This window comes from Rattus norvegicus, chromosome 6 (assembly GCF_021556685.1).
Source record: "Rattus norvegicus strain SHRSP/BbbUtx chromosome 6, alternate assembly SHRSP_T2T, whole genome shotgun sequence".
NCBI classification, from domain to species: Eukaryota; Metazoa; Chordata; class Mammalia; order Rodentia; family Muridae; genus Rattus; species Rattus norvegicus.
This window is the reverse complement of record NC_141539.1, coordinates 94,151,581-94,174,869: the sequence shown is the minus strand read 5'-3', so window position 1 is coordinate 94,174,869 and position 23,289 is coordinate 94,151,581. Positions and strand designations below refer to the sequence as shown.

General features: G+C 40.3%; 1 protein-coding gene, 1 long non-coding RNA gene and 1 other non-coding gene across 3 annotated transcripts in view; 2 read left to right on the top strand and 1 right to left on the bottom strand.

Annotated features, from left to right (window-relative positions):
• Nucleotides 1-4,969, bottom strand: part of LOC134479213 (uncharacterized) — a 33,908-nt gene extending 28,939 nt beyond the window's left edge. The window contains exons 1-2 of the long non-coding RNA XR_015623089.1: nt 4,032-4,969; nt 3,361-3,488 (exon numbers count right to left, since the gene is read on the bottom strand). This is a non-coding gene — a long non-coding RNA (uncharacterized LOC134479213). The remainder of the gene's footprint in view (nt 1-3,360; nt 3,489-4,031) is intronic.
• Nucleotides 4,970-5,115: 146 nt separating this feature from the next.
• LOC148005283 (signal recognition particle RNA) lies at nt 5,116-5,415 on the top strand. The gene has a single exon (XR_015623559.1).
• A 3,854-nt stretch (nt 5,416-9,269) lies between these two features.
• Nemf (nuclear export mediator factor) overlaps nt 9,270-23,289 on the top strand; it is a 44,353-nt gene continuing 30,333 nt past the window's right edge. The window contains 11 exon segments of the mRNA NM_001170586.3: nt 9,270-9,368; nt 10,043-10,111; nt 10,262-10,364; nt 11,513-11,638; nt 14,418-14,566; nt 15,969-16,036; nt 17,837-17,923; nt 20,131-20,204; nt 21,707-21,777; nt 21,971-22,046; nt 22,538-22,600. Of these exon segments, the coding sequence (NP_001164057.2) occupies nt 9,310-9,368; nt 10,043-10,111; nt 10,262-10,364; nt 11,513-11,638; nt 14,418-14,566; nt 15,969-16,036; nt 17,837-17,923; nt 20,131-20,204; nt 21,707-21,777; nt 21,971-22,046; nt 22,538-22,600 (945 nt within the window). The 5' untranslated portion in view covers nt 9,270-9,309.

Here is a 23,289-nt window from a genome sequence, read left to right as displayed (position 1 = left end):
ATATATATATATATATATATATATATACTATATATATGTACCCTTCTGTACATATATATATGCTCCTCTTTGAAAATAAACTGTGACACAAAATGAATCAGAGCTTTGTCATTGTTTAGTGGAGTGGGGCCGAGGTCAGTTGCAGCCCGAGCCTTCTGTGTACAAACAAATTGAGTTGCTTGCAGAGTGCATTGAGTGAATCCTTGTGGAACATAAAAAGTAGAACAAGGAGTTGGGGATTTAGCTCAGTGGTAGAGCACTTGCCTAGCAAGGGCAAGGCCCTGGGTTCGGTCCTCAGCTCCGGAAAAAAAAAAAAAAAGAGAAGAAAAGAAAAAAAAAGTGGAACAAAAGGCACAGTGTAATGCAACATTCTTAATTGCTAACAATGTGAATTGTGATAATATACAGTACTTAGGAAGCACTCCTTAGCCTTAACCTTGACTATGTACTCAAAAATCACATCATGAAATTGAAACAAAATATTAACAAGTTGACTAAGGAACCCCACACACAAAAGCTTGAAATTCCCCCTCCACTTTGAAAGAAAGTTACCATTTGGGCCTACTTACAGTTTCAATATTCTCCTCACAGTCTAGTCTCTCCTAACAGAGAGGAGGAAGTCTCCAGGAAGGTCCTATTCCCCTAAAACCTCAGAGACGGAAAGTCCTTAGCATTTGGTGTCACTCGTGGTCAAAACCAAACATCATACAAGAGTATACACATTTTCAGCCCCTACTCAGAGATGATGCCCTTCCCCTGAGATTCAAGGCGAACAGGCATTAATCTGCACACCATTAGACTGCCTGTAGCATGCTGAGTAAATTATTTCCTGCTTACAGTTCTATTTTTTTTTCTTTTTTTTCCGGAGCTGGGGACGGAACCCAGGGCCTTGTGCTTGCTAGGCAAGCCCTCTACCACTGAGCTAAATCCCCAATCTCCTGCTTACAGTTCTAATTCCAACACTTAACATTTATCCCCCAGGTTCACACTTCGGGACTCCAGAAGACAGCAGAGGCTCAGTGTGTACTTGTTGGATGAGTAAACAGAATGTTTTAGACAAAGAGTGTTATCTTGATCTCTCAGTAAAGTACTTGGAAAGCTTATACAATTTGAAGTATTTGGTTTTTTAGCAAATGTAGGCTCTTCAAGGGTTAAATGTTAGCATTCATGTGAATTAAAGTAAATGGGACACCATGTTTACAACTCTATCATACTCAGCCTTTGGATTTTTTTTTTTTTTTTTTTTTTTGGTTCTTTTTTTCAGAGCTGGGGACCGAACCCAGAGCCTTGCGCTTCCTAGGTAAGCGCTCTAAAGCACTGAGCTAAATCCCCAGCCCCTCAGCCTTTGGATTTATAAGTCATTGTTTTGTTTTGTTTTTTAAATTTAGCCCATTCAAATACATTAACTGTGGCAAATAATTAGACTCGAGATTAGAAATTCAGGAAAGGCACATTGATATGCTAAGTATTTTGACTGAATGTGACATCAGACTTAGGAACATTCCTAAGGATTCTTCAAGAATAATGATTTTCAAAATAAACAGCAAAGAGCCTCTGCCACACTGCGGCAGAGAGGCAGAATGGGAATTCTCAACGCATTCTGTTAGAGATAGGGAAATCCGACCTCAATCGTAATAGCGATGCTGCAATGGAATTCTGCTACATTCTAAGATGTCAAAACATTTATCCGTGTTTGTCAGATGCAAGTCAAATATATTCAAACAGAAGAAAATAGGCCTACCAAATACGACACTTGTTAAGTAATTTTTAGCCTTTGGATGCATTCCGAGTTAACCTGACACAAGAAATTCAGTTTTTATCTTTTGTTTTTGAGATGGTTTCTCATCTCAAGTGTACACGGAACTCTTTGCTTACTCGAGGCTGGCCTTGAACTTTTGATCCTACGACCTCCAACTCTCAGGCGCTAAGTTTACAGGTATGCTCCACAATGATCAGATTCTGACGTGTGGGGGAGTCTAATCCATAAAGCCAGGGTTCCATGGGAGTTGGGTAAGCACTAGGCCAGCTAGCTTGCCTTCCCAGCCTAGTTTTTGTTTTGAGAAAATATTAATCCCATTAAAGGTTCCTTCTTCAACCAAGGTGCTGCCATTAAGAAAACGTGTAATAATATATTAAAGTGTAATTCTAGTCACTTCGTGGTTCAATTATTACATGTTATAGAGGCAAGGTCAGATTGCAACGTACACGTCCCTAAAATGCAAATAAAAGCTATCCTAATAAATATTCTATATGTAGTATCAGATGACCCCATTCTGGCGAGCCGCTGAAAAGTCTGTTTACGGTGGGGAAGCGAGGGCTTGGTATAGAGGACACAGCTTCGGGATAACTGCTTCAAGTGCCCACCAAGCTCACTCTCTGCAACCAGTTTTCTTTGCGCTCAGCAGGGGCCCTATCCCGCCCCTCCCGGCCCGCCCTTCCGTTATGAGCCCCGCCTTTCCTTCAGTTGTCCACCCCGCCCTCCCTCCTGGAGAGCCTGGACTTTCCCTCCACTGCGGCTCTTCCCGCCCAGCTAGCTTCTGCATTGAAACCCTTGAGTTGGTGTTGGGAACAGCTCAGCAACCTCTCTGTAGTAAACTCTGCGCCACCTCCAGCCGCCTAGCGGCCCTCTTCCAGCATCCTTTCTGTTTCTAGCTTCCTCTGCTGCTTTTGTCTCAAGTCCAAGACCCCGAAGAACTTTTCTGTCTGACCCCTTGCTCTTCCGTTTTGTAGAGAGGTTTGCATTTCATTTGCAGCGAGGGTGTTCTCTACAACAATGTTCAGGGCCAGATTCTACATAATACAAGTTACATTTCAAGAGGTTACCTGGAAGTTCGAGGCTCGCTTAAACCTTCCTAGGAAGTTCCTGGGGCATAGTGACATCCTACCTCACACATTCAAAAGGAAAACCCCACACGGCCAGTCAGTACCTTGTTTGTTTGTTTTGCAGTAAGAAGCAAACAACTGTTGTCTCTGATGGCAGTCTCCTGTTTCAGCTATGGAGGAGCCTGAGGCAGGACTGCTCTAATTTGGGATTCCAGACCAACTTGGGCAACTCCTCAAAAACTTTCTTAAACTCAAAAAACTACTTGGCTTATACAAATTTCACTAAACAGCCATAACGATTATGTGGCTCACTAATTCATAATACAAGCTAAATGTAGATGGTAGCTAGAGTAACCGATTCGTGGTTCAACTTACACACTGTATGATTTAGAAAATTAAATATTTACTGATACTAAAGGATCATGACATGAGAAAGGCAGAAAATAAGTTTCGTTTACAAGAGTAATAAAGTTGGTACGGAAATCGAGACTATGTATAAACAGAAATTGTAGAAGAAACTAGAAAATCGCTCCTTACATTTTAAGGATGACACATCGGGTGCCCTGTATATGCCGGAGTTCTTTTGGTTCTTCTCTTGTCTGAGTTCTAGTTATCTGGGTGTTTTTCTCCTGTGAATGTCCCTCATCAGTGCAGTAGTTCGCAACCTGTGGGTTGCAAATCAGATGTTCTGCCTATTTACAATTCATAACAGTAGCAAATTACATTTATGAAGTAGCAACAAAATAATGACCATAACTCAAGGAACTGTATTAAAGAGTGGCACCGCTAGTTGAGATCCACAGAGTTAGACAATGCAGAGGCTCCCGATATAGTGATTTAAACGAGGCAAAAGTGTATTACCTACTGTCCAGAGATAGGAAACCCTAAGCTGGCAGAGTGGCTCAACATTACTCATCCTTAGACTCTGGTTTCTTTCTTCCTAGGGCTGTCCCATGCCCTGGATCTGATCACCAAGTCCCTGATTTTCAAGCTAGGCTAGACAAGGCGGGAGAATGGGGGTGGGTGGTGGGGTGGGGTAGGGTGAGATGGGGCGGAGGGAGGGCTGCAACTAGTCCTCCTTGGTGCCCTCTAGTGTCCAAGCAAGGCAAAAGAGGAAAAGAGTGATATTTTCTTTTCTCTCTGTCTCTGTCTTTCTGTCTCTCCCTCTCCCCTCAACCCCCGCCCCCTCTCTCGTTTTATACCACTACCTCAAATGTCCTTTGTGGAGGAAGATGGCTTTGAGCTCTTGACCGTCTAAGTCGCCTGTTGCGTGCTGGGATTCCAGGACAGAAGTTGTTTTGTTTTTAAACAAGAACTGCAAATCACATCTGGTGAGAACTCAAAATGGTAAGAAACCGTGAAATGTGGTCCATTGGGATAAAAATATCAAACAAAAATATATAATAATAGGGGTAAGAGATTTCGGCCACATCTTTGTTTTTATCTCTTAAGAGAAGCTCTTTAGTTTACACCGAGTCTTTTTATGTTCTAAATCAAAATCACTGCCGATCTCCTTCTGCTGCCAGCTTTTGTTTTACGTTGGAAAGAGTCGTCAAGGGAACAATTGTTTTTGATTGAGTCAAGAAGGGGCCACAGGTTTTCCTTCTCAGAAGTCTGGGATTAAGCTTAGAGGAGGGGGAAATAGGAAAATTTGAAGAAGGTCTACTTATGGTCGGAAGAAAAATTTCCCCCTTACATGCCTTCTTAACTGAAGCTTGTTCTAAAGCGAGACAACACAAGCGAGGAACCCATGTCCACCCCTATCTACCCACGAATTGGCTTTCCTCCACAATGGGGGGTGTACCAACACCAGGAATAGGTGAGGGCAGACAGATACCCTAGGTTTCGTTCCTTCCAGCTAGTCTCCACACTTTTTCGGCCCCTAACCTCTGCCACGAGGGGTCATGCTATACACTATATGGTATACAGTATTTAGAACAGACGATTCGCTCATAACCAGCATTTCCCAAAAGATGCAGCAGAGACTTCAAGCCTGGAAAGCAACACTATACAGAGCAATTGTTTGGGGCTCTCCCTTCCCCTCTCGCGGCGTATACACCAACGAGAAAGGAAGCAGAGGCAAGTATTTTGAGAAAATACGTGCGATTCCCAGTGAATCGCAAGGCTCCAGTCTCCAGCGGAAGAAGGCGGGCCCAGGTGACATCACTCAGTCTCAGTCTCTGGACCGCCCCCGCTGGGCGTGCCTGGGCGTGTCAAGGAAAGCTTTATCCTGCCTCCGGTGACGTCACGGCCCGCCGAAACTCTAGTATCTTCCCGCCGCCCTCCGCGATCGCCGGGCGCGGTGGCGCACGCCTGTAGTCCCAGCTACTCGGGAGGCTGAGACAGGAGGATCGCTTGAGTCCAGGAGTTCTGGGCTGTAGTGCGCTATGCCGATCGGGTGTCCGCACTAAGTTCGGCATCAATATGGTGACCTCCCGGGAGCGGGGGACCACCAGGTTGCCTAAGGAGGGGTGAACCGGCCCAGGTCGGAAACGGAGCAGGTCAAAACTCCCGTGCTGATCAGTAGTGGGATCGCGCCTGTGAATAGCCACTGCACTCCAGCCTGGGCAACATAGCGAGACCCCGTCTCTTTTGGCTCCTTTTTAAATTATTAATTCCTTTTAAATTATTAATTACTGTAGGATTTAAAGGAATTAATAAACATTTAAAATAAAAATATACGGATCTGCTTGTAATTTTATGTAAACCTCTTTATTTTTATTTAAATCTTTCTCATTCCCACTTTCTCCCACCCCCTTCCCCGCTCTAATCTCCGGTTTTATCTTTCCTTTTGGTTTAAAACAACAGGTTTGCTTAAGATATTCAGGGACTTGTGGCTGCCTCACCACTGACTCCTACCGGAGTACAGTCAGAACGTATCCCCAAAAAGATGTTATTTCCCAAGGAACCAGCAGGGGCTGCTAGTTCGTTTAAAAGTGGTTGGTGAAAAACAGCCTCTGAACAAAAAGCGCTTTCTCTAGCAACTTAAAAAGCTAAGTGCTTAGGGGCATATTATAAATTTAGCTAGTCTATGTCCCCGAGTTCTGGAAAATTTTCTGTAATGTCTTCCTAGCATTTTTAACGCATTCCTCTGTATCCATTTATGTTAAATTATTGAATTATTGAATACAGAGCAACCTTTAAAACCTTGGAAACCTGAGGAAAACATAATAGTCCTAACTTAGAATTTATAAGGTCTGGATTCTATCCTTATGACTGCAAAAGAACAGAAGGACTTTAAAAATTATAAATATTTATTAGGTGAACACAGCAGAAATGCTGAGTAGTTTAAAAACAAAACAATAACAAAAAGTTTACTCTCTCTTTACTAAAAAAAGAGACAAAACAATTTTTATCTATCTCATTTTGTTGTTTTGTTTTCTCCTCTTATAAACAGAATTTGGTTTTAAACCTGAATTTGGTTCACAATGGCTTAGCTGTACCTGTAATTCCTAGTCTGTATTCTAACATCTGGAGAGGGCCATACAGACATCATAGGGGATAAAAGGGCTTCACAGATTCCACTAACTTTGGGGTTGTGATACAGAGAGGTTATTCTAATAGGCCGAATATAATTTAAGTGTCCTTATAAAAAGACAAGAGTTAGGGTTATGGAAAGAGATATGGCCTGGAAGCACATGTTGAAGCCATTTAGGATCACCAGTCAAAGAATATGGCAACTTTGGAAGCTATAAGAGACAATGCAAGGGATTTTCCTGAGACCCCTGCCCCACCCTGCCCTGTCCCTGCCCCATTCCCACGCATGCCCCCACATAGATGCAGTTCTGCAGACCCCTTTGGGACTTCTGACCTTCAGAACACTAAGAAAATAAATTTGTAGAGAAAGCCCTGGGGGACTATTTATTGTTGACATCAATAAAGCCGTGGCAAGGACTCCAAGGACCCCATTAGGATCCATGAAAGAATGGCAAAAACCTTCCACCCAGGGTGAGGTTCAGAGGCATGGCAAAGGCTTCCTCTGGTTCAAGCGTGGATGTTGACAGTGTGGCAATAAAAAATATCCACTGTATATTTCTCCCCCTGGATGTTACAGCCTGAAGATTGCTCCCCTACAGAGACTGCTCCTACTGAAAAGAGCTAAACTTGACTCCTGATCCAACTGTATACCATAAATCTGTCTCCTTATCCAGATATATACCATAAACCTGTCTCCTTATCCAGATGTATACCATAAACCTACCTGCTTATTCAACTATATGCAGCGACCCCACCTTTCTGTTCCACTCTAAATACTAAATACGCTGAGCTTTATAGCAGTTGGGTTAGGGGCTGTAGTTTCTTCAGTCTCATGACCTCTTCGAGGGTTGGAACTACTCTTTCACAGGAGTCACTTAAGATCATAAGAAAATACAAATATGTCTCATTCATAAGGGTAGCAAAATTACAGCTATGAAATAGCAACAAATATCATTTTATTGTTGGGTGTCACTACAGCATGAGGAACTGTATTAAAGGGTTGCAGCATTAGGAAGGGTGAGAACCCCTGGCTCAGACCCATCTGACCTTTGATCTGTCTTTTCTTCATGCTCTTACTGCCCTAGTCCGGTTTATCCCTGGATGCTGTACACAGACATTGTGTTGTATTGTTTTCATCTCTACACTTGTAGCAGGTAATAGAACAGTGATAGGAGCCATTACAGAAAGCTGCACAGGTGCCCAAGCTCCACACTTGAGTCAGAGGAAGACTGTTATAAGAGCTGTGTATGTTTTGGTTGTACTTGTATTTAGCCTTCTACTTGTATTTAGGATAGAACAAAAATTGATGCTTACTACAAAATGCTGTGAGTTGGGTCCCTTTTGAGTGCTGGAAACTTGGTGCCCAGTGCAGTGGTAAGAGCCTTTAAAATCAGAAATGATATTGTTCTTGGGGGAAACCAGTTTCACTCATGAAGAAACTATTATAAGAGGAAGCCTGGCGTCTGTGTCCCTGCTGCTTCTGTCTCGCCTTGTAACTGTCCCTTCCCTTTCCCACTCTGCTTCCCATCACGATGCTGGAATGTAGCCCGACCGAGGCCCTTGTTAGGTTGAAATAATTGTGGCTATTCAACTTCAGAATTCCAGCTTGTAAAACTGTGAACTATATACATCATTTAACCTTTGGTGTTTTGTTACAGCAATAGAAAATAGATTAAGACATTTGCCAATGTTAAAGGTTCATGATCTGGGCATGATAGTATGTACCTATAATTCTAACACCAACGAGGCTGGGATGAGAGGGAGTCTGAGGACAGCCTGCGTTAAAGGTTGAGTTTAACTAGCCTTGACTATGTAGTATGCCCTGTCTCAAAAAACAAAACAAAACAAAACAAAAAACCCAGAATAATAATTACAAAATTCCTTATGTATTTAAATATACTAATTTGACACTTTTTCTGCTTGCTTTTGCTTTTTTGGTCACCCATTCTAAGAACTTACATATGAATGCTTATGACTTTAAACTTTTAAATAAATGTTTCACTCATTTAAAAATTGCTCAAGTTGCTAAGTGTGTAGGTAATTTCAACACTCGAAAAGTAGAGGCAGGAGAATTCAGAGTTCTAAGGCATCTTGGGCTATATAGCAAGACCCTATCTCAAAAATGACCATTACGACCACACACACACACACACACACACACACACACACACACACACACACACACACACCATCCACTGTCCAAAACTATTAAAATTGTTTATCACTAATAATAGAACTTTTAAAAAGAAAAATTTAGATGAATTAATAACCTGAATAATTTATGAATTGGTAGCATGCACAACTAGAAGAAAGAGAGGTTCAGAGAACGCCGGGATATGTGGGAGGAATAATTTTTCTCCTCCCATGGGAACTCTCACTATATTTTTATCTGACATCTTTACTTAGCGAACTTCTTTACTATTTGAGGTGCCAAGAATTTATGACACACGAGCTGTATAGCACCCACCATGTTCAACTTGAGTGAGAATTCTACAGTATGCCGGACAGTAGTGCCCATCAAAATAGGAACCCATCTCTACGGCTTGTCAGAGTGAGGAAAAACAAACCTTTGGGTTTTGTCTGATCTCAAATCCGGGTTTAGAAAGCGCCCTTGCACTTTCATCCCGAGCGCTAGCGCCCTCCTGGGGAAATTCTCCTATTCGCTTCAAAATGGTTAATGACCTATAGGGTCACTGTGGAGACCGGCTTTAATTCCCAAACACAAGAGGACAAGGGGACGGGATTAACCTGGTCAGTGTTCAAGGGAAAGACGCAGTTTCAAAAAAGTAGATAGTTCTATGTCGAGTTGTTTTAACACAGTGAAAAACGAATTGATTATGATTTTACAAAAAAAAAAAAAAATCGGTTAAATGACGCACTTTTGCTTTAAGAAATAATGGGTCTCCTGGGCTGCCGTAGATTTAAGTCAAGTGCGCGTGCGCAGAAGCCTAGCAGTTCTGCGTCGGGGCAGCCTAGGAGAGGACTGCGGTAGCGACGCGCACCCTAGCCATGAAGACCCGCTTCAGCACTGTTGACCTCCGCGCGGTGCTCGCGGAACTGAATGCGAAGTATGGTGGTGGGGGTGAACAGGCTCGTGCTAGGAGAGCAGGGAGTGGAGGCCCGGCACCCGGTGGTCGCGAGACGGACCGGAGAGCCTCACGGTCTTCCCAGTGCCCCGGGGATTCGCTAGGCCTGGGGGCCGAGCTCCGAGCCAGTGCCCTCGGGAGACCTCCGGAGACGCGTGTCCGTACGCTGTCTCTCCTTAGCTCTGGTTCCGAGAGATCTCACAGCGAACGCTTGGTAGAACGGGAGTGATGGTCATTGCTCCGGACTGGTGGGAATTCTTCAGAATTCCCATCCTTCTTCCTAAGGAGAGGTAGCAGGGCCTTTCAGCTGAAATAGGCAGATTTGGACCTGTGTTTTGGACTTGAATCCTATTCAGCTGTGTGAACCTTGTGTCGTTTTCGGGGACTAGGTTACTCCCACCGCTCCTAATAAATCAGATTAAATTTTACTGTATTTACCCCCAAAATACTGGGCCGTTTCAGATGAAGGCAGTTGTCTAGTGTTCCTGAGACCATAGGTCACTATTGTGGCTTAAAGTCTACAGTTAATTTGAGGATAACCTTCATAGGCGATGGTGATATCCTGGCTGAAGAGTTCCTCTCCTGCAACCCCAATAAATGACGGAAAGTTTTGCTTCAACCAAGAGTATGATTTATTATATGTTTCGTTTTTGCAGCTTGCTAGGAATGAGAGTAAACAACGTTTATGATGTGGATAACAAGACGTATCTTATTCGGCTTCAAAAGTAAGAATATTTTATAGGACTACTTTTGGTAAATAAATATGACATTCTTGTTTTTTTTTTTAATAACCAGCATTTTGGGTTTTTTTTTTTAATTTAGAGAATAAATTTTGGCAAATTCCCTAAAGAAAAATTTGACTTTCTCTTGAACAGACCTGATTTTAAAGCTACACTGTTACTTGAATCTGGTATACGAATTCACACAACAGAATTTGAGTGGCCTAAGAACATGATGCCGTCTAGTTTTGCTATGAAGGTAAATTTTAAGTTTGGAGGTAATTTTTAAAACTCCATTTATTTACTTATCGTGTGTGTGTGTGTGTGTGTGTGTGTGTCCGTGTGCGTGCATGCGTGCGTGAGCATAGGTGGAAACAACATACAGGCAAAACTTGGGGCTCTCAAGTGAATGTCAAAAGACAACCTATGGGGAGTCAGTTCTGATGTGAGATGAGGGGTCAGGGGTAAGATCCAACTTTATTCCTCAGACTTGATCTATGTACCCTATCTGCTGGCCTGGAACTTGCCCTTTTGTTGTTATTTGAAACAGTTTGCGTGTATAGCCTTGTCTGTACCAGAACTCTCTCTGTAGACCATGTTGGCCTCAAACTCAGAGATGGGCCTACCTTTGCCTTCTTAGTGTCAGAGCTAAAGGAGTGTGGCTTGGGACTTGATATAGAGCATAGAGCAGACGGGCCTCAAATTTAGGATGACCTTCCTTCTTGTGCTAGGATTGGCAGTACTTTGCCATCATGTGTCTGTCACTCTTCTGAAAGAATGTTGATCTGGGTCTGCTAGTTCATACCTGTAACACACCAACATTCAGGGAACAGAGGTAGGAAGGTTAGCCTGGGCTACTGAGTGACATTTTGCCTTAAAAAATAGTAAACAAAAACAGCAAACTCTTGGCACTCTTACGAGTTAAGTATGTTTGTCTTCTTAAATGATAAGGGGTTTGCGGTATGATAAATCAGTGGATGCTCTAGTTCTCATATTTGCTATTATCTAAAAAGTAGAGCACAAAAATAACTATTTCAGTTAGAAGTTACTAGAATAAAGGCTTAAGGGTTTTCCCACCCACTGGGACCTGCCAAGATGACTCGGTGGACAAAAGTTACCGAGTTTGATCCCTGGAGTTCACATCGTGAATGGAAAGAACCAATTCATGAAACTTGACTGACCTCTACATGCATAGTGTGGCTTGCATGTTTTACCACACACCTCAAATAAACACGTAAACAAGTTTTAAAAAACTTTCTCTGACTATCATAAGCTTTTGTTCTGTGATCATACTGTTTTATTTACCATTTAAATACTCTTGATAGCATAAAGATAATTTTATAAACTAGTACCATCTGGTTAGGAATTTACTTTTATTGTACAAATGCCTTTTCTGTTTCTTTCTAGTGTCGAAAGCATTTGAAAAGTCGGAGATTAGTCAGTGCAAAACAGCTTGGTGTGGATAGAATTGTGGATTTCCAATTTGGAAGTGATGAAGCTGCTTATCACTTAATCATTGAGCTCTATGACAGGGTAAGTGAAGTTGAGAGATAAAGAAGCAGAATCGTATACCCTATTTGTTTTCCACTCCTGTCATTCAGTGCTAGGTTTAGTTCATCATGTTCTGTAACACAGTGTCTTTTTAATTGATGATGTTAAGAGTTCTTATAATCCTGCATCTTTGCTAATCCTTGTCTATCTCTTTGTTGTTGTTGTTTGTTTGTTTCTGTAGCCCTGACTGTCCTGGTACTCACTCCATAGACCAGGCTGGCCTTGACCTCACAGAGATCCGCCTGCCTCTGCCTACCTAGTGCTAGTATTAAAGGCATGCGCCACCATGCCTGGCTTATTGTCATAACTCTTAAGGGTATTTGGTATGGTGGGTGATTAGAAAATACCTTTCACATGACCCTCATGAAATGCTGATCAGCTGGCCATGGTGGTGCACACTGTGAGGCAGAGACAGTTGGGTTTCTTTAGTTCAAGGCCAGCCATGGCTATAAAGTAAGACTTTGCTCTTAAAAAAAAAAAAAAGCCAATCAGGTGTAAAAAATTTTTTTGCCTAGTTTAGATTTCTGGAATCTTCATTTTTTTTTTTTTTTCCCCAGAGCTGGGGACCAAACCCAGGGCCTTGCGCTTGCTAGGCAAGCGCTCTACCACTGAGCCAAATCCCCAACCCCCATTATTTTTTTTTAAATCTAAGTAATTTTTCAAGTTCTTTTTGTCTTTTATAAAGAAACCATTTTTGTTTAGAAGTGAATTTAGACTTGGAGCTGGAGAGATTTTCAGTGGTTGGGGGCGCTTGCTTTTGCAAAAGACCTAAGTTCAGTCCCCAGCACCCACGTTAATGGCTGAAAACCACCTGTAACTTAGCTTCAAAAGTTGGATCTAATGGAAAATTCTTGGGTACTGAACACTAACTTAGTTTTTGCTAATGTTATCTTATGTAATGTTTATTCAGACAGTCATTATTCATGGTTTCTCTGTTCCAGTTTCCATTTGAAGGACTGAGCAGGCAGGCAGGCACACTGTAGGTTCTAGAGATCTAGAGTGATGGGTTTGGAGTGAACACCTCGGGTGAGTGTTTGCCAGTGCACACCTGCAGTCTTGCCTAGTTGTCCGGTCTTTTTTTTTTTTTTTTTTTTTTTTTTTTTTTGGTTCTTTTTTTCGGAGCTGGGGACCGAACCCAGGGCCTTGTGCTTCCTAGGTAAGCGCTCTACCACTGAGCTAAATCCCCAGCCAGTTGTCCAGTCTTAAAGATTGCTCTTTCCACTCTGTTACCAGAGTTTGACCTTGTAGTGTTCACGGCTGGATTTTGAGGAATCGTGAAGCTAGGGTTGATTAGGCTTTGTACAAAGAGGCTTATTGCCGCCCCAAAACATCTTAAACTGAGTTTATAAGTTTATAATAAATTTGGCCTACTACTAAAATTTTGGTTCAGCAGCTAAAAGTGGCTGCCACACAAGCCTGAAGACCTGTGTTTGTTCTCTGGAATCCTTGTAAGAGTGGAAAGAGAACCGATACCACAAAACTGTCCTCTGACACACTGTGACACCTCCACCACACACAGCATATAACACCTATACACAAATAAAAATTTTAAACTTACATACATGGGAACATGTTATAATACATAGGAACAATTCTGAGGAAAGTAATTTGAGATAAGAAAGTAGTCTAGCAGAGGAGGGATTATTGATTTATTTAAATTTTAATTTAATTAATATTAAATAAAAATAGATAACAGTAGAGCTTTAAAGTTTTCTTTTAAAGAATTTCATTTTATTTTACCTTATATGAATGTTTTATATGGTTGTATGTATGCACACCTGGTTGCTGCAGAGGTCAGAAGATGTTGAATTCCTTGAGTTACAAATGGTTGGTACTGGGAATTGAACTCTGGTGACTCAGAAGAGTAACCAGTACTCTAAACTGCTGAGCTATCTTTCCAGCATCCTAACTTTTTTTTAGTGGATCTTTAAAAAAAAAAATTGTACTCATTTTTAACTGTGTGCATGTACACAGTCGAATGTGAATGCAAATGCTCACACAGACCAAAATGTCCTCAGATTTCCCTGGAACTGGTGTAAGAGGCAGTTGTGAGTTGCCTCCTGTGGGTGTAGGGAACTGAACTCAGGCCCTGTGCAATAACAGTATGTGTTCTTGCCCTCTCAATCACGGAGCCATTTCCCCAGGCTGCTCTAGGGTTTTGGTTTTTGTTTGTTTGTTTCAAACCAGGCCTCCCTGTATATTCTTAGCTGGCCTGGAATTTGAAATCTTCCTGCTTCAGTCTCCTGGATGTTGGGGTTATACTTGTGTACCACCACATCTGGTATATCACACTACTGTCCTTTTATAGACATATTTTGCTGTTCCATAATTCCATGCATTTCTGTTTTATGTTCCCTTGACCTGAATGTTTTGAAACTTTGAACTTTCATTATTGGTTTTTGAGACAGACAGAGACTCATGAACCTGTTATATAGCCAACAATTCCCTTGAACTCCTGAATCTCCTACTACCTCTACCTTCTAGTGCTGGGATTATAGGCCTGTGCTAGTGCTTGGCTTTGGCACACCTATTAAAGGTACCCGACTGTTAAGTTTTCACAGTGAAGTACTACAGGTAATTCCTTCTCCTCTCCCCTCCCTAACTCCCTCTCTCCCTCCTCTGTCTCTAGCAAGGTCTCACTGTGCAGCTATGACTGGCCAGAGTTCTATATGTAGGTCTTTTTCAGTTTTTAAGATGTTTCAAGACTAATTTGAAAAAGATTAATAATATAAGCTAAATTAAATTATTTACTCTATTGCAGGGCAACATTGTCCTTACAGATTATGAGTACCTAATTTTAAATATCCTAAGGTTTCGAACTGATGAAGCTGATGATGTTAAGTTTGCTGTTCGTGAACGTTATCCCATAGATCATGCCAGAGCTGCTGAACCTTTGCTCACTTTGGAAAGGTAACTGCTTGTACAATTATGTCACACTTATTAAAAGATAAACTAGGTTATGTTCACATTAGAAAAATTCAATTAAAGTGTTTACTTGTATAATAAACTGAAATCTATAAATGTGAATATAGCAGTTTTATTTGTGGTCAGCAAATCTCTCCCCCTCTCCCCCTCTGTCCCACCTCTCCCTCTCCCCCATTCCTTTCCTTCTCCCTCTTCTCCGTCCCTCTTCCCCTCTCCCTTTCTCCCTTCCCCACCCCCTTTCTCTCCATCTCTCCCTCCTCTTTCTCCAGCAAGGTCTCGCTATGCAGCTAAAACTCTATATGTAGACCAGGGTACCCTTGAACTCAAAAAACATCCACCTGCTTTTGCCTTTTGCTGGGATTAAAGCTATATACTGCCTCACCCAGCATTTAAGTGTATGTTTTTTCATGCTATGGTTTGGGTTATGTAAATTCTTCTGATTCCTTGGCAAAGTGAGGTCCTGCCCTGGCTATTCTATGAGAAGATAGACATGTTAGACAGATAGAGTGTAGTTGGGGGTAGATATTCTACTTTAGGAACAAGGGAAAGGAGAAGGGGATGATTAACTACAGCTTCTGACTGAGAGGCTTTGCTACCTAGTGCTCCTCTTGGTAGTCCTCAAAGCTCAGCATTCATCAGCAGCAGTGGGAGGGTTTGAACTGTAAACTGTTGTATCTTTGCTAAGTTAGTAGATTCAGGGGGTACATTTTTTACAGATTCTCAGACATTGTTGATCCTATGGTTTGGGGCTGCACTGAGCTGCAGAATCTTTTGAGTTCTTAGCAGATGTGTAATGAGGTATGCTATTGCAGGGGTTCAGATACAGCATGCACACTTACAAACAACATGTAACTTAGAAATGTACATAGAATTTATCTTTCCTGTCACATTGATGATAAGCAATTCAGGACTTTGTTGAAAAATACTGATTTCTCTTAGAAAACCTGTATTTCAGACTCTGGCTTCAAGAACCTTTTGATTGTGGATAAATTATGGGTTTGTGCATATGTGTGTTGAGACAGAATCTTGCTGTGTAGCCCAGGCTAGCCTTGAACTCAAAGTGCTCTATGCACCTCAGCCTCACTATTATAGACATAAATTATTTTCCTGTGTCTGTGTACATATGTGTGCCCATGCATATAAGTGCCACAGAGGCCAGAAGAGGACTTCAGATCCCCTGGAACTGAAGTTACAGATGGCTGTGGTCTACCTGTTGCGGCTGCTGGGAACTGAACTTAGTTCTCTGCAAGAACAAGTACTCTTAACCTCAGAGCCATCTCTAACCCCATGGATAAATTACTTTTAAAACTTGTTTTTCATACTTACAAGAATAATTTCTGCTATGTTTCAGACTCTAGATAAAAAGTGTGCCAATTTTGTTCCACAGATTGACTGAAGTAATAGCTAGAGCTCCTAGAGGTGAACTGCTGAAGAGAGTTCTGAATCCGTTACTTCGTGAGTACTCCTGCATAGTGTACTGAGATGTTTGTGGGGCAACATGAGTATATTCACGTCTCTGTGTTTCTTTTCAAAAAAAATTACAGATGGTTGTGAGCCACCATGTGGTTGCTGGGAATTGAACTCAGGACCTCTGGAAGAGCAGTCAGTGCTCTTAACCACTGAGCCATCTCTGCAGCCCTTAAATTTTTTTTATTTCAAAATTTTATAGTTTTTATATATAAATTATATTTTTAAATGCCCATATTTTCTTTTTGTGTTGTTGTTAGGGTTTAAGCATTGCTAGACATGATAGCTCATGCTTTTAATACCAGCACTTGGGAAGACCGGCAGGCAGGTCTCTGAGTTTAAGGCCAACCTTTTCTGCATAGGGACTTCCATGACAACCATGACTACATAGTGAAATCTTGTTTTCAAAAAGAAAAAACAAAACAAAAAATACATTTTAGTTTGTTTTGTAGGGAGTGGACACACTTTTGCCATAGTGGAAAAGTGGATATCAATCAAAAGGCTACATAGCAAGAGTCGTCGTGGGCCCTGGGGATTGAACTCAGATCATCAGACTGGGCAGTGACAACCTATACCTGCTGAGCCATCTCACTAGCCCACAGACTTGCTTTCTTACTTTCTCTTCCTTCTCTTCCCTTCTCTTCCCTTCTCTTCTCTTCTCTTCTCTCTTCTCTTCTCTTCCCTTCCCTTTTCCCTTCCCTTTTCCCCCTTCCCTTTTCTCCCTTCCCTTTTCCCCCTTCCCTTTTCTCCCTTCCCTTTTCCCTTCCCTTTTCCCTTCCCTTTTCTCCCTTCCCTTTTCCCTTCCCTTCCCTTCAAGAATATAGTTGACTTTTTGAAAAAGATTTATGTGTATGTTTGCGTGCCTGCATGTATATATGTGCACCACATGATGTATGTCTGGTGTCCACAGACAAAGAGGGAGTCAGGCCCCCTGGAACTGGTCACAGTGTTTGTGAGCTGCTTGTGGTTGCCAAGCCAACATCCTCTCTAAGTAATTAAGCAAATTCTCTTGGTTCTTTTTTTTTTTTTTTCGGAGCTGGGGACCGAACCCAGGGCCTTGTGCTTCCTAGGTAAGCGCTCTACCACTGAGCTAAATCCCCAGCCTAAGCAAATTCTCTTAATTACTGAACCATCTCTCTGGTCCCCCAAATGATGTTCATATATTTTGATATTTATATACTTGATTTATATTTTTGTATCTTTCAGAGCTGATAAAGCTATTTAGTCTAGAAGACAGTGTGTGAGTGTGTGTGTGTGTGTGTGTGTGTGTGTGTGTGTGTGTGTTTTCTTTAAGACTTTTTAGCATACAGGGACCTATCTTCTTTGAGACTAAAACTTCTTTTTCTGTTTCAATCTGAATGCTTTTGAGTAATTTTTTTTTACAATTTTTTAATACAATTTTTATGTATGGGTGTTTTATCTATATTTGTTTGCTAAAATTTACCTATATATTTTATGTATATGGGTGCTTTGTGTACACACCACAAGAGGGGATCAGATCCCATTATAGATGGCTATGAACTACCATGCAGGTTCTGGGAGTTGAACTCATGACCTCTACATTTCTAGTTAACCTTACATATGTATTAAATGCCTGTAACAATTAAAAGTCAACTAAAGCCAATTCTCTGCTTATTGTCATGTCACAGTCCACTCATTTGCAAAGAAGAAAAATTACTTCAGTGGGTACTTGTATTAGTAGATTGTTCATATTGAGCTATAGTTTAAACTGTTTTAAATGTGAAGTTTTATAGGAGAATAATAACAATACTGTTTACTTTTATATAGCCTATGGGCCAGCTCTTATTGAGCATTGTCTTATAGAAAATGGATTCTCTGGCAATGTCAAAGTGGACGAAAAACTTGAAAGCAAAGGTATGTCTACGTGGTCTGTATTTTATGCATTTTAATTCTTTTCCCTTTTCCTTAGATCCTTTTATGGTGCTAGAAATTAATTAGACCTAAGGCCCTACTGGTACAAAAAATATTCTACTGACAAACAATTGGTTTATTGTTTTGTTTTGTTTAGATTTTTTTGGAAATAAGGTTTCTCTTACATTGTATAGCCGATGTCATTGAGCTCTGCGTTTTCCTGCCTTAGCCTCCTGGAGGTTATAAATGTGTCCTAGCATGCCTGGCTTTCCTTCTCTCTCTTCTTCTTCTCTAAATGCATGAGTGTCTCGCTTTCTTATTCATCTGTCTGTTCAGTGCATGCTTTCCCGATGCTCTGAGGGGCCAGACATCCCTTGGGACTGGAATTACAACCCATGTGAGCCACCATGTGGTTGCTGGGAACTGAGTGTGTATCCTCTGGAAGAGCAGCCCGTACTGCTGAGCCATCTTTCTAGCCTCTTGCACCTTGTTTCTTTTCTAGAAATAATTTTAGTTTTTTTTTTTTTTTTTTTTTTTTGGTTTTTTTTTTTTTTTTTTTTTTTTTTTTTGTTCTTTTTTTTGGAGCTGGGGAATAATTTTAGTTACAAGTGAAATGAACTTACAAAACTTGGATCTGGGATTGGCAAGATGCCATGTATCCTCATTGTCTTCAGTGATAACAGATGGTGGTGGTATTTTTGTTATTATAAAATGATATTATAAAACTCTGGTGGCTTAATATTAGCTATATAACCTTTCAAGATTAAAATGTATCATGAGGCTACAGTGATAAAATAGACAAGGAATAGATAAAATGGAGAAGGAATAAACAAAAACAAAACAAACAAACCAGAAATAAGTATATCTAGAGATTAGAAAATTAGAGTAATCGGTAGAAAATTAGAGTAATCGGCTGACCAAAACATAAGCTTATGTACACAAACCAATTGCACAAATGAAACAACCATATCTCATTCTTTTTTTTTTTTTTTTTTTTTTGTTCTTTTTTTCGGAGCTGAGGATCGAACCCAGGGCCTTGCGCTTCCTAGGCAAGCGCTCTACCACTGAGCTAAATCCCCAACCCCCCATATCTCATTCTTAAGCATGTGTGTGGAGTCTTCTTTTTTATTCCCCACCTTTTCGTTGAGTTCTGGGGATTGAATTCATGTCTCTGAGCTTGTGAGCTTGCTACACAAGCACCTGTTATACATATTGAGCTGTCTCACTGCTCTGTCTTTTGTTTTTAATTATTATTGCATTTTATTTAGTGTGTTTGTGTGTGTGTTCAGAGGACAACTTGTAACAAGTTTAGCTGTCTTCTACTTCCTGGATACCTGACAACATTCCCAGTTTTACAGTTGTTTGTTTGTTTTTGTTCCTTTTTTGTTTGTTTGTTTGAGATGGGGTCTTACTGATTTCGAACTCATAATTGTCCTGCCTCAGTCCTTTCTGCTGGGATTTACAGGCTTGTACCACTGTACCATCATAGTCAGCTACCTTTCTATTGTTGATTTTTAATAAATATATTGAGCCAGGCATGGTGGCACATGCCTTTATTTATGGCACATGGGAGGCAGAGGAAAGTTGAATCTCTATGAATTCAAGGCCAGCCTTGTTTTACATAGTGAGTTCCAAGACAGCCAAGACTGCATAGTGAGACAATAAAGAATTCTATATTATATTAATGTGTTTGACTATCAATATTTTAATATACAAATGTATTAATATTCTATATTATGTTAATTGTGTTGACTATGACATAATTATAATAATTTTATATAAATATAATGAATTATAATATGCTTTTAATTATACTTATATATAATGTTATATAATTATATATTTTGAGAAGCAACCTAGAGCCTCTCAGACTTGGCCATTATGAGACAACTGTTCTGAGAAACACGGTAGTTACATGGGCCAGAGGGGGAAATTTTAATAATTATAATTAATATCAGAATTAATTATAATTGCAATGTAATTAATTATATTATCACAACAATATTAATGTTATGTTAATTACATTATAATTGTAATTAGTATTGCAATATAAGTATTAATATAATTGTGATATTATATAAATATTAATATTTAATATGTTAATATGTTAATATTTCTGATGGCACATATATTGTATATTAATATGATAAATAATTGTTATTCAACTTAATTGGCATTCTTTTTCCCCTTGTTTTTATTTCTTCTATTAGATATTGAGAAGATACTGGTTTGTGTGCAGAGGGCAGAAGACTATTTGGAAAAAACAGCCAACTTCAATGGAAAGGTAGCAGCACTGTGTAAATACTGTGTATGGTTGTGCATGTATCTGTCTGGGAGTGGGACAGTGCCCTAGCATTTGAGAGGTTAGACAACCTGCGGTACTTGACCAGTTGTGCTTACTGTATATGTTCTAGTGATCATACTCAGGCTTCTCAGGCTTAGTGACAAATACTTTCACTCATTGATCCATCTCACAGCTATATACTTTGGATTTTTAGAAATAAAATACTTATAATTTAAGAGTTTTGTTTTCTTATGTGAGGCTTGAAGCCAAGGCCTTCTACATATGCATTTATACTGTACTGTTGGGCTGCACACTTAATTCTGAGATAGTCTTTTCAATCTTGTATTGCTTCTTGTAAGTTTTTTCTTATTCTTTATTTTTCATAGAAAATACTGCATTGGGGCTCAGTATAAAACTAGCCTTGCTTAGAGTGCACTAAGCCCTGGTTTAATGTCTACTAGTGTCTAAATCAGGCATTTAAGGGTATACCTGTAATCTTAGCACTTGAGAGGTGGAAGGATGCAGTAGGGTCAGAAGCCTTGGTCTGAATAAGAAGTTCAAAGCCAGGGCTGGAGAGATGGCTCAGTGGTTAAGAGCACTGACTGCTCTTCCAGAGGTCCTGAGTTCAAATCCCAGCAACCACATGGTGGCTCACAACCATCTGTAATGAGATCTGATGCCCTCTTCTGGTGTATCTGAATAGCTACAGTGTACTTATATATAATAAATAAATAAATCTTTAAAAAAAGTTCAAAGCCAGCCAGGGATACATAAGACCCCACCTTTTACAAAAACAAAAACAATAGTTGAAAGGGGTTGGGGATTTAGCTCAGTGGTAGAGCGCTTGCCTAGGAAGCGCAAGGCCCTGGGTTCGGTCCCCAGCTCCGAAAAAAAGAACCAAAAAAAAAAAAAAAAATTGACTTTTTTTTTTTTCTTTTTCTTCTTTTTTCTTTTTTTCGGAGCTGGGGACCGAACCCAGGGCCTTGCGCTTGCTAGGCAAGCGCTCTACCACTGAGCTAAATCCCCAACCCCAAGGTTTGACTTTTTAATTATGAGTTTGTATATGTGTTTATATGAGTGTGTGCACAATGCATGGATGACCTTGGAAGCCAAAAGAGGGTGTGGATCCCTTGTAATAGGAGTTACAGGTGGTCGTAAGCCTCCTGTTCTGGGTACTGAGTCCTCTGGAAGAGCAATACGACTCAACATTTTTTCACAGCAACCTCCCTAGTACTGGACTTAAGGCAAGACTGTACCTGAGGAGAACATTCTGTCTTGAATTGATTTTAGAGAAGTATTCTTTAATTTGCTGTTACTTGAAAACCAAATGGGTGGGTTATAATCCCTTCATAGCTAAGCAGTGGTAGCATTACCTCGGACTTTAATATTTCTTCTGTATTCACAATGCTTAGCTAGAAAAATATCATTTGAATAGTCAACTTTTTGTTAATTGTGAATATAGGTTGGTCTAATAACTAGTTTTTTTGTTTTTGTTTTTGTAGGGATATATAATTCAGAAAAGAGAGGTAAAACCAAGCCTGGATGCCAATAAACCAGCTGAAGACATACTCACGTAAGTACATAGCCACGAGTCAGTTTGCTTTGTATGATAATTAATATTCTTTTTTTTTTTTTTTTTTCTTTTTTTCGGAGCTGAGGACCGAACCCAGGGCCTTCTGCTTGCTAGGCAAGCGCTCTACCACTGAGCTAAATCCCCAACCCCGATAATTAATATTCTTAATTGTGGTATTTTAAATGCTTTACAGGTATGAGGAATTTCATCCTTTCTTGTTTTCTCAACATTTACAATGTCCATATATAGAATTCGAATCATTTGACAAGGTGAGTTTTCTAGTTCTGTTTTTTTTTTTTTTTTTTTAACTAGGTAGCATGACATAAGCTGTAATAATTGTTTATGCTGTCTTGGGGTTGGGATGTAGCCCAGTTTGAGTGCATGCACAATGTCCTGGATTTAATCCTCGACACAGCAAAAGAAAGAAAAGGAAGGAAGGAAAGAAATTCATAAAATATTCTTGCCTTGCAGTCACTGTGAATCTGGGGTTTGATTAAAAATCAACACACTCCTAAGTGCAACTATTAGAAACAGTTACTGCCGTTTTTATTAAATACTCAAATTCTCAAATACTCAATTGTAGTTTTATTCTTAACATTGTTAGTTGTAGAATAGATCACTGGAAATGTGGTCAGTTAGTGAGGGCACTGTGGTATAAAACAGGCTAGTGCTGTGTGTGTGCAAGGTAGAGACAGTGCTTTTTCCCCTTATAACCAATTGTCTGGTTTGTTTGTTTGTTTGTTTGTTTTTTTTAAATAAGGCTGTGGATGAATTTTATTCCAAGATAGAAGGTCAGAAAATTGACTTAAAAGCATTGCAACAGGTATAGTATTATTTCAAACATTCATATTAAGCTAGCTAGTCAGAGTGGTTTGGAGGGTAGATTGCTTTCATTTAAGAATCAGTTGCCTTCCAGAAGTAAGGGATGTTATATGGGAGCTCTCAGATCAGATCCCCTGGAACTGGAGTTACAGATAACCATCATGTGGATGCTGAGACCTTACACTAGTCCCCTGGAAGAGCAGTACGTGTTCTTAACCACTGAGCATCTCTCCAACCCAATTGTTTTGTTTTTGAGACATGGACTCACTGTGCAATTCTGGCTAGCCTGACACTAAATATTTAGACCAAGTTGGCCTCAAACTTGGAGATCTGGGATTGAAGGCATGTCACTATAACTAGCCCTTCTCTTAGTTTATGATAAAAGTTCAGGGGAGTCTTATTGAGAAGTATGCCCTCATCCCATCCCCACCCCCACCCCAATTCTAATTTCAGATCTTTTAAAGGAAATGAAATCTAGTGGGAACATTAGTCTGTTATATACCTTAGAATGACTCGGTATATTAAAGCATCCCAGAGCTTCTCAAAGTTGGCCATTATGAGTTCTGAGAAACATGTTAGTTATATGAGCCAGAGGAGGAAAAATGTATTTTCCGTACTAAGTTTCTTTATTACAATCTTCATGCTGTTTTTGTTAAGCTGTTTTAAAAGTTGGTCCTTGTCTGATACCAG